The sequence below is a fragment of the Furipterus horrens genome, unplaced genomic scaffold (assembly GCF_987537825.1).
Source record: "Furipterus horrens unplaced genomic scaffold, mFurHor1.1.pri manual_scaffold_3, whole genome shotgun sequence".
NCBI lineage: Eukaryota > Metazoa > Chordata > Mammalia > Chiroptera > Furipteridae > Furipterus > Furipterus horrens.
Window position 1 is genome coordinate 19,696,521 of NW_028327173.1, and position 17,494 is coordinate 19,714,014.

The 17,494-nt window shown below is 36.4% G+C and overlaps 1 protein-coding gene across 9 annotated transcripts in view; it reads right to left on the bottom strand.

Moving 5' to 3' along the window:
- Window positions 1-17,494, bottom strand: part of PUM1 (pumilio RNA binding family member 1) — a 113,327-nt gene that overhangs the window by 16,134 nt on the left and 79,699 nt on the right. For 7 of the 9 annotated variants that reach the window (XM_090268977.1, XM_090268978.1, XM_090268975.1 and 4 more), the window contains 4 exons: window positions 16,857-17,093; window positions 4,662-4,929; window positions 2,755-2,884; window positions 353-487 (listed from right to left, as the gene is read on the bottom strand). In XM_090268977.1, the coding sequence (XP_090125103.1) occupies window positions 353-487; window positions 2,755-2,884; window positions 4,662-4,929; window positions 16,857-17,093 (770 nt within the window). The remainder of the gene's footprint in view (window positions 1-352; window positions 488-2,754; window positions 2,885-4,661; window positions 4,930-16,856; window positions 17,094-17,494) is intronic. The other 2 variants (XM_090268973.1, XM_090268971.1) reach the window with 1 other exon arrangement.

Here is a 17,494-nt window from a genome sequence, read left to right on the forward strand (position 1 = left end):
GGATTAAAGTCTAGCCTGTTGGAATGATCAGTTCAGGCTGAAGAAAATGACAACTTACTAGTTTCTTACATCCTTCGAGTCTTGCCAAACAAAAAACCCACCTGTAAAACTGCAACTACTAAAACCTAAGCTGTTGTCGAAGAGAAGAGTGTTTGAAACCAATGGTTTTAACACAAGACACTTGACCTACTATAAATTTACAAATTGCATAGTTCATGCTTGCCATGCACAGAAATGTAGCCACAAGCACCAAAGAAAAACTGTAAAAGAAAAGCTGACAATTTAAAAGGTTCGCTACATGTACCACGGAGAAACACCAAACACCAAGAGAAAAGTTAAAGGGGAAACTTACAACTACCTGCTGGTCTGAGGGAATAAATTCAAGCGCTTTCTGGATAACACGGCAGCCATACATCTGCAGTGCCAATGACAGGACGTGACCTCGAATCCGTTCTGCCAAAGCCAGCTTCTGGTCAAGGCTGCCAAACTAGACATAATGTGTGGGTGAACACCATTACTTAGGTAGAAGGAAAGAAACCAGAGAAAGCAAAAGCATTCATTATTCTGTATCAACCACTGGCATACATACCCCTTTTAGCCCAGTCACCGAAGATTAAACCTTTTGTTTAAAAAAAATCTTTGTTTCTTCAACAGAATAGTTCTCAGTCTCTTATTATTAGGAACTGTTTTTAATGTTAAAAAAAAAATTTCTCAGCTACCAACAGTTGTAGCTTCACTATTAATATCTGCTAAATGAAAATGTTATAGCTCAAAGCTGCTATTAATATTATTTTTTAAATCTATACTCAATTAATTACTAGAGCATTTGTTTACTCTAAAATAATAATCCATGTGAGAGACATTGTTTATTAGGGCTTTAGACAATGTCTGGGGAAGATTCAAGGATAACTTTTAACAAATCAATAGCACTCCAGGTGTCTGAGGACCAGATAAAAAAATTATTTCGCCCTGGCTGGTGTGACTCAGTGGACTGAGTGCCGGCCTGTGAACCAAAGGGTTGCTGGTTCAATTCCCAGTCCCTGACATGCCGGGGTTGTGGGCCAGGTTCTCAGTTCAGGGTATGCAAGAGGCAATTACACGTTGATGTTTCTTTCCCTCTTTTTCTCCCTCCCTTCCCCTTTCTCTAAAAATAAATAAATAAAATCTTTAAAAAAATTTTTTTTTAAAGTTCTTTCATCTACATGCAATTTAAGCCAAAGTACATATGGGTACTGTTTTGAATTAGTGTTCTGTATCATTACAAGAACTGATATTATCTATTATACATGGCAACAGAATCAGGAGAAAAAGAAGAACCAAAAGGTACTGCTGCACCATGTTAAGACTCTTCCTAGAATGATTTTCCATCCCTGGTTTTTAGTTTTGTTTGAATAGCATAATCCTGAGGCTGAAGAAACTTAATGCCCAACCCACTCCTTTTCTATACACGGGAACTAAGGTCCAGGGACTTTCTCCGGGTCATGGAATTTCTGTAGCTTGTCCCAGATCATATGGCTATAACCCACTGTTCATTCAACAGTGCTAGCTGCGTCTAACCTCTGGAGCTGAAGATTTCTGTATTTTTATATCTGACAAAATAGCAGTGAAAAAATTGTTTAACATGTTTAGATCGATTTCTTAGTCCACAGCTGGAGAATCAAGTGTCGAAGAATTTAAGTCTTTACGAGAAAAGTTAGGAAGATATAGGCTGTGAGTGTACCATTTTTTATATCTTCATACAAATCAAAACAAAATTAAGACCGAAGAAGTTGACAGTTTTCTTTTGCTTTGTGGCAGGTACTGTACAGTTTCAGCACCTTCCCCCTGTACTAGATTCTTCACTTAAGTGCTTCGCTCCCTTCTGGATTAATAGCTTGGGGTTGTGGATTCCAGTGCACCGGGGCTACAGTGGTAAGCCAAGAATCTCCGCCATTCTGACAATTTAGTTTAGAAAGGAACAGACACCAACCCAACAATCTCATTAATCCTTTCCAAAGACAATAATAACAAAAGAACATTAATGAAGGAAAACGAAGGAACCAAGGCCAAAGGACAGCCCAAGAAGCGTTCAGTAATCCTCATAATTGCAGTTTATGATGAAAAACACTAGAGTTCTTGTTCAAACATAATTATCTAGGAATCATTAAAAAAATTTCTTTTCAGAACACTTTATTGGAGCTACTGCTAAAATTATAAGAATTATTTCCTCTAAAAACGACATGTTTAGTGAAACTGCTGTAATGTGCTGATCAAATGGGGACAATGGTTCTTTTCTCTGAACACGTTTCTAAAACAGACTGGTATCAACTGCTTGGGCATGTAAACGACACATCGCTGCAAATGAACTGGAAAACATTCAGAAACTCCAGCTATAAGATAAATTCTGGGAATCTATTAGACTGTACTATATATTTAAAAGTTACTAAGTGAGTAGATCTTAAATGTTCTCACCACAAAAAAGGAAATGGCAATTATGTGACGTGATGAAGGTGTTAGCTAACACTACAATCAGAATTCTTTCACAATACATAAGTATATCAAATGAACACATTGTATACCTTAAACTTACACAATATTTTATGTCAATTACATCTCACATATAAGGAATAGATATTGCCAAAAAAGAAAACTTTAACACTACACACACTTCATTTTGAGCACCAGAATGGGATTGCAATTCTAAAGACTGCTAATAAAAATCAAAATGCTCTGGAAATTGTCTAAAATCAAATGACAGAGAGAACAAAGGCTTACTTCAAAGAACTTCTGAATGACGTAATTTCCAAATACATCCACCATTAGCTGGTAAGCGGCCTGGAGGATCTCATTGAAGACAAGCTGGCGCTCAGCTGGTGTGGCACGCTCTAGTTTCAGTTGAATGAATCTGAAATACAAAGTAAAAAGAGCAATCACAGCATTTTAGGAAGACTTGGAAACAAGAATTTCCTCAACTTATATATGATTTCTGAAACTATATATGTACTGATATGTACGTTCACACAGGCACAGGTGCATGCGGGCGTGCAAACATACAACAGTATTATTTAAATGAATCCCTTGAGCTCGCTTAATTGAAGAATTTCTAAAAAAGAGCAAATCATGTTTGTGGTGTTAAGTATACCCTAAGTCAACTGAACCTTTAAAAGTACATTTAGCCTTGGCTGGTGTGGCTGAGTGGATTAAGCACTGGCCTGTGAACCAAAGGGTCACCAGTTCAATTCCCTGTCAGGACACACGCATGGGTTACAGACCAGGTCCCCAGTTGGGGGCATGTGAGAGGCAACCACACATTGATGTTTCTCTCCCTCTCATTCTCTCTCCCTTCCCCCCTCTCTAAAAATAATAAATAAAATATTTAAAATAAAAGAAGTAGATTTAAGTTTTAATATATTTCATTACAGTAGGACATACGCACAAAATTTCTATGTGGGTTTGAGGACAGAAAAAGAGGAGGGGGTGAAGGAAGGTGGGCATAACGCAAGAACTCCACCTGACTTTTTCCTTTAGAAACCTGTCCCACATTAAGAGGCTCAAAGCTTATAGTCCTTAATATATTCTTTACCTCATATTTATATGAAGCAATAGTCTTTTAGGATGTGGAATAGTTGTTAGAAATGTCTGCAGGGTGTTCTGAAGTAGTAGCTACTCAGTTTGTCTTTTTTTGGTTCAGGTGACTACCAAAAAAACCACGTTGCCCTGGCTGGTGTGGCTCAGTTGGTTGCAGCATTGTCCCATAGACCGAAGGGTCTAGGGTTCGATTCCCTGTCAGAGCACATACCTAGGCTGCAGGTTCAGTCCACATCGGGGCGTATACTGAAGGCAACTGGTTAATGTTTTTCTCCCTCCCTCTCTCCCTCCCTTCCTCTCTCTCTAAACAATAGGTATGTCTTCGGGTGAGAATTAAAAAAAAAAAAAAAATCATGTTGTCTCTCAATTTGATCTATAGGATCCAAATATGAGAAATCTTCACTGAGTAGCAAGCTGGCAGAACTTAATGAGAAAGGTTCTTTAGAAGTTGTTTCAGTGAACACAAAGAAAAGAGAAATGTAGACAAATTGGAAAGAAGGATGACTAAATCATAATTATGCTTTCTCCCCAGGACCAGGGTCCCTTTCTGTGAAGCCCACTCGAAAAGTCACACAGGGAGGGGTACACCAAGCTAAATTCTGTTTTGTAATAGCTTCTTCTCTCTTACCTCTATGCAGACTGTCACTTCTACAGAATGAAACTATAAAGAAAAATGGTGGCGTTGTCTTACTCCTAAGCAGCAGGATACAGACTTGCATCTGAATAATTCTTAATAGGGATTAAAGTAGCACACACGGGCAGACATTTGTCTTTGTCTTAGTGTTTCTGTGTCTTAAATTGTAGCCATGTTGTGAGGGTGTCTCATGAACTAGAAACACCAGACTAAGGTTTGTTTAAAAAAGAAACGTTTGTTTTAATTAAGCATTAGACCCCAATTTCTGAATTTCTCTTCTCAATCATTTGTGTATCTGGTGACCCTCATAATCCACATGTCTCTGCAATAATGGGGAATATACAAAAAAGCAAACTTTCAATTATTTTATGGCAATTTATTTAGTGTCTACCTCATCTGAGGCATGAAATTTAAGGTATTAAGATTTCAGTTACCTTAACTGCCAAAACTAAGTCCTCACCTGGACCCATGCTGGTCTTGGGAAAATTCCATTATATGCCCAGCAATTTCCCGCAGTTGTAAATTGGGGTACCGGTTATTTCGAAAATCTTCCAAAAGCCTGCTTCTGCCAGAAGGCATGACATCAGACATTCCATAGCGCAAACGGGAGGAAGAAAAGAGGGTGCTGCTGGGGCTGAAGAGGCTGGAAGCACTGCTCGCACTGCGGTACTTGGCTTCAGCGCCGGGAGCAGCAGAGATGAATCTTCCACTGCCATTTGTGAGTCCTCCTGTTGGTTACAGAACAGGAGAACTCAAGGCTCATTGTTAAGGAACTCTGTTCAAGAGTGGAAAAAGCATCGCACATACGAAAACCTGCATCTAGTTCTGATTCCTTTTCAATTCTATTGCTTTTGTATTAAGAATCAATTCTCCTAGTGCCACGACTTCCATAAGAGCAACTCAGCAAGCTGGAAAGAAACTTTTGCACAAATGTTACCAGGAGAATACTTTTAACCACTGATAGGTTACTGCTAGCAAAACGGAGCAATAGTTAGTGTAGCCATTAGTAAGTAAAACAATTAGAAAACTGCCTGCTGTGCAATCCAGCACCTGAGCACCAGGAATTAGAAAACACAAAATGCATGGAGACTTCACTTCAGTGGTTTTCCACCCTGAGCTCTTATTCCTGCCAACAGGGAATAATTCCCACTCCCCTCTGAAACACTATCTTAAAAAAAAAAAAAAAAAAAAATCAAGGGTTCCCAGATTCACCTGTTTTATAAAGGGAGCCCCCGAAAAACTCTGAAGGAATGGTTTGCCACTAAATAGAAGTCTTAAAATCACTAAGCCACCCCAGGCCACAGACTACACACAAGGATTAGGGAAAAGAATAAAACAAAATAAAGACATATGCTTTGATGAAATGGCAGGTTTTCAAGTTCTGCATCGGGAACGAGCAGCTGTTAACACCTGTTGAGACAGAGCCTGAAATGCCTGCAGTAGCAATAACTTTCATGCCACTGATATTGCTGCTGTGAATGATGGCAAGGGAATAATAACTGTGAACTCCTAGACAGGTAAAATAAGAGATAAAACCAAAAGGCTTATCAAAATGTAAAGCAGAGCAATGAATTATAACGAGTATATATTCCCAATAGTCTTATATTTTTTACAATGGTAATTTTTTAAAAACTTTAAATTATACTATAAAAAGAACGTGAAGTCTTTTTCTGTCCCACCCCCGACTCCTTTTAAATAAAAAAGCAAAGTAGATAAGAAATACACATAAAACAAAAAGTGTGTGTAGATGAATAACAATTCAGGATCCACGAGAAAAGTCACCTAAGGTGAGCTTCTTCATGAGTTTTAATGACTGTCTGGTTTGGAGGTTAATGGTAGCTACCAAAATATACCCGGATTAGATTTCTCCACAAAATTCTAGGACTCAGCTTCAAAGGTCTGGGTCTCAATGAAAGTAATGAAACCAATAGGAAAAGGTTCAGTGTCAGAATTTGTAAAACATTTACTGAGCATTTGTCCTAAGCCAGGCTCTATAATAGAAGCACTTTACACACACTTTCTATTAAATTCTCACTGACTTTTTTTTCTTTCTTTTTTTTTTTTTTTGGTAACAGAAAATTAAGGCCCAAAGAGGTGTAATGCTCGTCCAAAAGACACACATTTTCATGGTCAGAATTTGTCATAGGACTCTGATTCCAGAGTCAGTGCCTTTGCAACTACACAAGAGTCCTTTTCAGACTCAGCTATATCAAGCTTCTTTATTCTAAAGGCCACTTATTCTTGTCAAATTCTACAATATTTCTTAATCCAAATGGAAAAATTTCTTTTTAGAAAAGGGAGAGAAGGGGTTTATAAGAAAAGAGAACAGTGGCCATATCTCTGCTCTTTGTTCTACTTCAGAAATAATTCTTTCTTCCCTAACTTCATATTGGAGGAAAATGGGCAAAGAGATGGTAATCAAGTAGGTCACAGGTCCTGGGAGAGTATGAAAATAGCAAGGAACATGCTTAAGAAGGAATGGCATAAATATACATTTTAAAATTAATTTCAAGGCATTTTAAGAACCTGGTCACTGACAAGCACACTTAGGGAAAAGTAAAAAATCAAGAGAAACAGAGCCACACTTCTAAAAGGCCCAACACACATCCTTATAAATGGAAGGTAGCCAGGTCCTACCTCTACACTTACGTAAGCCAATGGATGCACTTAATGTTCACGGCACAATTAGTTTGATTTTGTTACTGTGATCAAAAGCATACTGACTGGAGCACGTCAAGGGTAAAGCCAACAATATTTATACATTTGTCCTAAGGTTCTGATTTGGGGCTCTGGTCTCCTTGGATGCCAGACAACATACAAGGCACATATAACACACATGTGCACATACACAGCTTTTGTTACTGAGAAACCAATTTGAAAAAGAAAATTCCCCAGACACTACATTACAAATGGCAAACTGACAGTTCACAGGCATATTTGCTTGAGCCAACTAATTTTTCTCTGAACATTAAACCAATGATTAAAGTAGACTTTTGCTTAAAATTGTAGTTTCCTGATCAGTTTTGAAAAGGTACCTAGAAAACAGCAGGCCATCAGTAAATATCTCATTCAGATGGGAAATATGCAGAAATGTGTTTTCCAGTTCACTGTGGTTTACACATCTACACAGTCTTGGTCCCTAGAAGTATTTGAATTTGCAATCATGTTATAAAAGGAACATTTCAGACAGGGCCTCAAATGGAGCCTCTTAGTGATTGCATAAGGTTTTCCACAGTATTTGACGGTGGTGAATTTCACAGAGCTACGTCCCATGACAACATTCTACAGAAATTAAGGGCTTAAATGTTTTACTTAAATTAGTATATGCGGGTTTCCAGTTCCACATGTAAGGAGGAGCATGGAAGTCACCACTCCATCCTAACTTCAAGTATAAAGCTAAACAGACTGAAACGTCAACAATTCTTATTGGAACCATAAGAGAAGAGAGGACACAGAGCAAAATACTGCCCCGAGACTGGAGACACAAACAGGCGAAGGAACACAGGTCACACCAGATTATCAGAACGGGAACAAAGAGCATTAACAGAACCAGTACCAAGTAGGAAAACCTGCCCTGTAACTGACAAATTAGAGGCTCAGTGTGGACAACTCTAGAGTTAAAATTCCAGGGGACCCAGATGGACCCAGATACACGGGGAAGAGGGAGGCGTGAGCCACAATAAACATCGGAGAAAATTTTCCTCAGGCTTCTAGCAGTGAAGGGAAAAGAATATTGAAATGTGCCAAAGCACTCTGCCCTTAATTAATATAATAATGCCCTCTGGGGAAACTAGTTAACCAGAGCCTAACTGACCTGGGGAAGGAAAACTAGTTAACCAGAGCCTATCTGACCTGGAGAAGGGAAACAGCCTACTCAAACCATCCAGTCCCACCAAAAGGGGAAAAAAATACTAAGAAGCACTCATGAAGTTAATAGTCAAGAGGCACAGGCTCTGTAAATGAATGAGATATGGATCACAGGACTCTCCTGACATCTCACCACCACATTACTAAAAGCCTATTTACAGCAGTTCCTTTTACCCAGTATGTCAATCAGGCATGGCTATTTAAAAATGGAAGGAAGGAAGAAAAGAAGGGAGGGAGGGAGGGAGGGGAAAAAGCAAGCATGGATAACCAAAAGGCAAAAAACACTCTTTGAAAATAAAGATCATAAAGATACATGGCAAGGATGTTGGAATTATCATACCTGGAATTTAAAACAACTATGACTAATATGCTAAAGACTTTAATAGATAAAACAGACAGTATGCAAGAACAGATGGGCAATGTTAGAAGATGGAAATCCTTAAAAAGAACCAGAAAGAAATGCTAGAGATTAAAAACAAAACACTGTAACCAAATGAAGAATGCTTTTGATTGGCTTATTATCAAACTAGGCACAGATGAGGAAAGATTCTGAGCTGGAAGATATATCAATAAAATCCTCAAAAACCAAAAATGAAAGAGAACACTCACAAAAGAAAAAAAAAAAAAAAAGTATAGAATATCCAAAGATTGTAAGACAACCATAAAAGGTAGAGCATATGTATGATGGAAATATCAGAAGGAAAAGAAAAAAGAAACATAAGTATGTAAAGCTATAATGACTGAGAATATCTCCAAATTAATGTCAGACACCAAACCACAGATACAAGAAGCAAGCAAGATAGAAGCCAGAAAACTACAGCTAGGCATATCATTTTCACACTATAGAAAATCAAAGATATATAAAAGTCCTAAAACAAGCCAGGTGGGGGCAGGGGAGGACTTACCTGAAGAGGAACAAAGATAAGAAATTACATCCCACTTCTCAGAAAAAATGCAAGCAAGAAGAGAGAGGAGTCAAATATTTAAAGTGTTGAGAGAGAGAAAAAAATCCTACCTAGAATTCTACCCTGAAAAATTATCCTTCAAAGTTGAAGAAATACTTTTCAGAAAAACAAAAATTGAAGAAACGTATTGCTGCTAGGCCTACCTTGCAAGAAATATTAGAAGTTCTTTAGAGAGAAGGGAAATAATACAGGTCAGAAACTATGATCTATATATAGAAAGGAAGAGCATCAATGAAGCTTAATGTAATAAAAATAAAAACTTCTCTTATTCTGAATGGATCTGACAAGTTTGTCAAAATAATAGCAACAATGTATTCATTTGTGTATACCTATGTTTATATTATAGGCATATGTTTATATGTAAATGAAATGAATGGAGAAATTAGGACTATTTTCTTATTATGAAGTATTTGCACAACACATGAAATGGCACTGTCTTATTTAAAAGTAAACCTGGATTAGTTGTAAATGTGTAATGCAAACTCTAGGGCAACCATTAAAGAGTTTTAAAAATAAAATATAACCAATATGTTAAGAAAGGAGAGAAAAGGGAATCATATTAATACTCAATTAAAACCACATAAGACAGAAGATGTGTAAAAGACAAAAACAGGAAAAAAGGCAACAAACAGAAAACAATAATGAATATGGTAGGCTTTAATCCAATTGTATCAATCATTTGAATGTCAATGGTCTAAATGCACCAACTGAAAGACCAGAGATTATCAAAGTGGATCACAAAACACATCCCTATATGATGTCTACAAGAAACCTGCTTTAAAAATAGACACATATAGATTTAAAGTGAATGGATGAACAAAAATATACCAAGCTAAATTATCATGTACATACTTCAGTTGTTTTATACAAGTCTACCAAAGGGTTTTTTGCCAGTAGCCATGCCATCTGGCTGTGTGGAATGTTTTTGTTCATTTGCTTTTTGTACTTGTAGTTCTAATAGATGCCTAATGGGCAAAGCCATGTCTTTTTCGAAAACTTCCCAAGGCTCCCAACATCTGGCTACACATTTAATGCAGGCAGAGGCAACACTATTTACCACAATGTTCTCAATCCACTCCCTAATATACAGCCAGGTAGCCCTAAATGAAAAGCCTAAAGTTGATTGTCTTTAGTGCATAATACTGAGCCCAAAGTTCACTTTCACATGGTTAGTTTTCCAGGTGACAAGTCACTTTCAGAGAACCAAGTGAGAAATCACAAAATACAGTATTCCCTCACTTATCGTGGGTATTACGTTCTAGACACCCCCCCCCCCCCGATAGGTGAAAATCCACGAAGTAGGAACCTTACATTTATTTTAGTATGTATATATATTTTAAGGCTTTATAACCCCTTCCCACACATTTATAAACCGTTCCCAGTCCCTTATTAACCTTTTCCACTTTTATAAACACTACTTATATTCTTAAACATATTCTACACTCTAAAACCTACGTAACTTTAACAACATACATGTATACAGTACCGCAAAATCCCGCGATATAGCGAAAACTCCGCGATAAATAATTAAATATAATATTTTTTAAAATCCCACAATACAGTGAGGCCGTGATTAAGTGAACTGCGATATAGAGAGGGACTACTGTACTCCATTTCTATATAGAAAGGAGAAGTACCTAAAGGCATAACAAGACTAGTAAACAACCTAAAATTAGTACAATTTACTGAACAATCAATTAGAAAAAACTACTGCAGGAACAGAGACAACCATTTGGTGTTTGAACTTTGCTTTTCTTAAAGGACTAAGGGCACATATAACCTTGAATTTAAAGGACAGAAAGAAACAATTTTAAGAAGACAGGAAATCTATTATGATAATAAAACCAAATGCTTGTATTCTTTGCCCTGGACAGATTGTTAACTTTTGAGTTCTTTATTGCTGTATTTCAACACTGTGGTAATTAACAAGCACAATACTTTTCTCCCAGGGCACAGGGAAAAGGCTAGGTGTTATCACCATGTATATAATGAATTTTATCTGCTACTTTTTAAATCTTAAGAATTTAAAAATGGTACAATCTAAAAATTAAGGAGAAAACCCTAAGCCTGAAGAAGCATTTCAGGGAACGGGAAGAAGAATGTAGGATGGAGAAATCTATGGGTAGCCAGGACATGAAACCATTAAGGTAAGAATCAGACTTGGGACACTCATATCTATACCACTTACTCTTTTTGTTGTTGTTGTTGAAGTTAGAGGTGGAATTTATAAGAGATGCATGCTTTAGGTATAAACGAGAGCTTAACAGCTTCTTCTATCCCACATATAAACCACAAATAAGGATTACAGACCTAGCTGTTAACATTATTAATTAAATAATTATAAAAACAATACTTTTAAATTGAAAAGTATAACATTCAAAGAACTTTTTAAAAAATCTTCATCTAAGGGTATATTTATTGATTTGGGGGTGGGGTGGGGGGGTGGGGGAGAGACAGCAATCAGTTACCTCCTATACATGACCCAACTGGAGATCAACCTAGGGTAGATGCCCTGACCAGCAATCGAAGTCACAGCCTCTTTGGTGTATGGGACAACACTCCAACCAACTGAGCCACCCAGCCAGGGTAGCAATATAACACATATTTAGCCAAACAAAATTAATATTTGCAACATCTGCCTTGCTTGGGTCATAAAAATGTTATTTGTATTACTAAACATGCGTGGGCATATATGCATAGTTGTGTACGGGAGAAGACTGACAGAATGGGAGAAAGATTTCACATTTTAAAAAACGACCACCCTATGTCAACAAATTTGACAATTTAGATGAAAAAGACCAATTCCTAGAAAGTCACAAATTACAAAAATTAAGAAATGAAAAATCCGAATGTATACAACGTATAGAAACTTATCTAGTAATTTAAAAGCTTCTCACTAGTAAACACCCAATCTAGGATGGCTTCACTGTTGAACTGTATCAAATATTTGAAAAAATAATACCAATACTTCACAATATCATCCAGAAATAGAACCTATTCCAACCTAAGTTATAAGGTCAATATCACTACAAGTCGTCAGACATCACAAGAAAGGAAAATAATAGATATCCTTCATGAATACAGATGCAAAAATCTTCAACTGAAACATTTACACACCAAATCATGACCAAGTAGGATTTATCCCTGGAATGTACAATTGGATTAACATCCAAAAACAATTAATGTAACATACCATATTCATAAAGGATAAAAACCACATGATCATCAATAAAGAAAGAAAATGCACTTGACAAAATCCAAAACCCATTCATGACATAACTCTTAAACTTGAAATTGAAGGGAACTGAACTTAATAAAAAATATCTATGAAAAACCTACAATGATCACACTTAAAAAGTCAAAGACCACTTTATTCCCAAGATCAGAAACAAGGCAAGGATGTGTGTTCTCATCGACTTTATTTAACACAGTACTAGAGGTTTTAGCCAGTGAAATCAGGCAAGAAAAAGAAATATAAGGCATCAAGATTGAAAAACTGTCTTTATTCACAGGTGACATGATTCTATATATAGAAAATCCTAAGGAATCACCCAGAACTATTAGAACTAACAAATAAGTACAACAAATTTGCAGAATACAAGATCTATATACAAAAATCCACTGTATTTCTATAAGCAAGCAAGAAACAATCCAAAGATAAAACTAGAATACAATTCCACTCACAGTAGCCATATATGTTTATAAACAAATTTGACAAGAGATATAAGACCTGTACACGGAACATTTCAAAACTTTGCTGGGGAAAAATGATGCATGCATCTCATACAATACTAATTTAACTCGAAAAAAATATAAGAACTAAAATAATAAACCTTTTAGAACAAAACATGTAAGAAAATCTTTAAGACCTTGAGCTGGCCAAAGATTTTTATACCAGAAAGCATTATAAACTAAATCTCATTAAAATAAAAAATTACTGCACTTCTAAAGACAACATTTAAAAAAATGAAGACAAGCAAAAGACCGGAAGATTACACATGCAAAACATATCTGGAATATGTAAGGAACTCTGACAACTCAATAATAAAAAGACAAACAACCTAAATCAAAAAATTGGCAAAAAATAAGAGCAGACATTTCACCAAAGATATATGAGGGATTAATAAGCACATGAAAAGATGCTCAACATCATTAGTCATTAGAGAAACGGAAATTAAAACTACACACTGCTTGTGGGAATGTAAAATGGTACACTATCTTGGATAACAGTTTAGCAGTTTCTCATAAAGTTAAACATAAAAACAACATACAATTCAGCAATTCTACTCCTAGAAAAATGAAAGCATGAGTCCACAGAACAATCTGTATACAAATGTTTATAGCAGCATAATTTCTAATAGCCAAAAACCATAACCAACAGAATTCCTTCAACTAGGAGTGGTTAAGACAAAATGTAGTATACCGTAAAATTGAAGACAATTCAGCAATAAAATGAAACAAACTACTCATACACATTACATCAAGGATGAAATCTCAAAAACATGAGAAGGGAGAGAAGCCAAACAAGAGATCACGTTAACTGTATGGTTCTATTTATATGAAATGTCCAGAAAAGGCAAATTTAAAAACAGGAAGTGATCAGTGGTATGAACAGAGAGTAACTATAAATAGTCACATGAGGAATCTTACTGAGGGGATGAAAATATTCTAAAACTGATTTATAATGATGGTTGCACAATTCAGAAAGTTATCACTGAATTATACACTGGAAATTAGTTTTATATAATTTTATGGTGAGATATAACTCAAAGTTGTTTAAAGTTGTTTTTTAAAAGTTTGGTATTCAAATAATGGGTATTGGAAAAAGCATTGAAGAGTCTTAAGTAGGCACTCAACAAGTGATTGTTTAATAAATAATGAGAGAAAAATAACCAAGCAGGTCAACGATATTTCTTATAATATCCTAACATATATTTGACTACTGGGAGGAAGTGTGAAAACGGTATCATGGAGAAAAGATCCACACTGGAATAACAGATATAGGCTAAAATGTGCTTTCAAACATTTACTAACTGTGTGATATTATGAAAGTCATTGAAACCATGCTGAGTTTAAGTTTCCCTGTACAGAACAGTCATTTGAGTATTTAATACAATGAATGTACACAATGAATAAATATTAGCATGGTTGTTAGTGATCCAAGAAATGACAGCTGGTGGCAGGAGTGAAGTAGTATTATTAATAGAAGCTATATTAGGAGTGGTCCAATATATACTTGGCAAAGAAATGTTAAGTTTCTTGTACCAGAATGTCTTTAGGGCCTTTGTATGGACACTGCTAAGAACCAAGTACCACACCTTTATTTAGGACTAAAGCATACAAGAACTGTTTTCAGAAGGAGACTGAGCTGAGGCAAAGCTCTAACCAATCAGGATACAAAGTTCCTCAAAAATGACATATATGATATTGTTGTACATGCAGCAATGCAAGTCCAATGCAAATACATGCAACTAAATTGCTTCAACAGGTAAATTTTTTAAAGGAGAAGATACGTTAAAAATAAAACTAGGCAGAAAGCTAGTCATTAAGAAAAGAAATAACTCACACCAATAGTTCTGCCTACTTCACAGGGGGAACATGAATTAAGAATAAGGAGGTATTTCATTAAACTGCTAATACATTGGAAAGAGGAAAGGCACCATGCATGCAAGTAATGTTTCAAGCTCCATTTTCCAGCACCAAGAGCCACAGCTTTTAGTTCAGGGGCTGACAAGCTACAGCCCACAGGACAAATCTGGCCTGCCACCTATTTTTGTAAATAACATTTCATTTTCAACAGCAGAATTAAATATTCACTACAGAGACCATCTGACCTTACATATTTAGTTTAGTACTCAGTAAGAGCTGACACAGTTCAAGTGTATAAACCAAGGAATTAAAAGGTAAGATTACTGCATCTGATAATGCACTGGTTTAAAAGATATCCTGGAAACATCATGTGACAGGATATATAATGTTAATTGTTCCTTTCAAGTCAAAAAGGTTTGACACTAAATCTGTTCAGATATGAGAAGACCTAGGCAAGATATGTAGGTCAATTTCCTCACTTCTGTATCATAGGCATAATATTGTACCTTCCAGAGCTATATAACAGCACCCAAAACCATTAGTAGTATCAGGTAATAACTACTCAATAATTGTTAGTTCCTCTCATCTACATGCTAAACATGATTCTGCATTAACCCTCAGTCTTTAAAAAAAGGCATTCTGTCACTAGAGAACACTTTTATGCAATGTACTCCATTTCCTTAGCTATCTGATACAGACTTAGCAATCTGGAAGGTCCCTACAACTTTTCTAAAGTAATGTCCGTATGTAACCTGGGACCATGAGCTCTAAAACTCTATAGTTATTATCGCATGAAATTTTGGGATACACACACAAACACAAATGTGTATATGTACTTATACATATAAATAATGTTGCCTCAAAACTAATCTCTCAAACTCAGAGATAGCATGATTAGTTCTAGAATAGCAACTATATTATCCTATCCCCTTCAAGTCTCTTTTATTTTTAAAAATCATTTCCAAGTCTTTGTCTTTCCAAATGAAAGCATACTATTCATTTATAGTCAGTCCTCATTTCTGAGTCCATAAAGCAACTTTTAATCTTGCTGATTAAAAAGTGAAAATAGTCCATGTAAACTACAGACTCTGGACAATAATGATGTGTGAATGTAGGTTCATCAATTGTAACAAATGTCCCACTCTGGTGGGGGATATTGATTTGGGGGAAGGCTATGCATCTGTGGGGCAGAGGGTACAAGGGAAATCTCTGTACATTCCCCTCAATTTCACTAAGAACCTAGAAGTGCTCTTAAAAAAAAGTCAATTAAAAAATAATAACAATAAATGGAGAATTACGGGAAAAAAATTAAAAACCAGAATCTTCTAGACAAAGTGTCCATACATGGTAATTTTCCCCAGAACAGTCCAGATTTAGGCCTGTCATCACAGCATACCCAGTTCACTCTGAAAAGTGTTCTGGGCTGCATGATAAATTATATGGTCATTCTAATTCTATGTCTCAACTTCTGCCACCTAAGAAATAAATCAGTACTTCAAAATTCAAACCTGATAAATAACTGGGGGAAAGGAGTGTACACCATCTTCTATCACTTCAAGGATTTAGAAATTTGCCACCTAAGTGAAACAAGTGTCTTTATATTTTTACAGCTTGTGGCTTAAGAAGCCTCTTTCTCCTCCTCGCCTTCTAGGATCTAGATGGTAACATTTTAAAATCCCATATGTAGCATACAACTGGGAAATATACACCTATACCCATTAGCATGCTATATAGTTCAAGAAAATATATACAAATATATTTTTAAGAACCTGGCAAACTTTTTAAAATAAAATTATGTGGAAAAAGTAAGATATTAAATGTATACATGGGGGAAGTCTGAAAAATAAGGCAAAATAATAATCATGGTAATATTTTAGTTATAAAACTAGTTGAATACATCCTTTTTCTATGTCTCTGTTTTCCAGCTTTACTTAAAATGAATCTGTACTGTGTTTATAATGAAAGAGTCTCACGTATACCCAAAGAACAGGGAACAGGATGTTCATACTAAAGCTGAAGTGAATATACAGGGAATAAACCCAAACTTGAATAAATCCAAAACTACTACGCTATGTAGGTATAGCCTAAATAACATGAGGTACTCAAGGAAGGCACAACACCCAGGAAACTTCCAGGTTAAAGGGATTGTCCTTTGCTTATGCAAAGTACGTCTAATGGCATCAGTGGCAAGAGATTTCTAGAGTTAAAGGTGGTGTTAGAGTAATGGTTCTTACCCAGGTTTAAGCTTGAAGAGGATCCATGTGAAGAGAGGGAAGGAGGTGGTGTCTGTGAATGTCCTGGTCCCTGACTAGGGAGAGGCATGCCCACGGGTCCAGGAGAGGAGGAAAAGCTAAGGCCGTTATAAAAACTGTGTCCAATGGGGGTCAAGCTGCTCGATGTCCTCTTATAAAGGTCACTGCTGCCAGTCAGGGAGTCACGGCGGGAGCCACTGCCAGTGTTGGAGTTTGCAACTAAAATGGAATTAAAACAATGCAAATAAGAACAGGCCTGTTCTTTGACGAACAAGCCCAGTGACCTGTTCCTAACACTTTGATCCAGACTCCTTACCACTACAAATTTGTCAGCAGAGACAACCTAACTGTTCATGTGGCAGTTCTAGGGGCAGGTAAGTTAATAAAGAGGACATGGCTCAGGTTAACATGAAACTTTTGTTCAAACCATTACACAAATGCTAAATTTACCTTCCTTTTGTGTCATATATTATGGGGTGGAGGTGGGTTCAAAAGCCCTGATGGCCACATAAGCTATGGAAAAGGTGAAAGAAAATGGGCTAAAAAGAATGCCTTTCATCAACCCAAAGGTTCTAGTAGAAAAATGGAGTACAGAAAACAGATGTGTAAATGGGGTAATT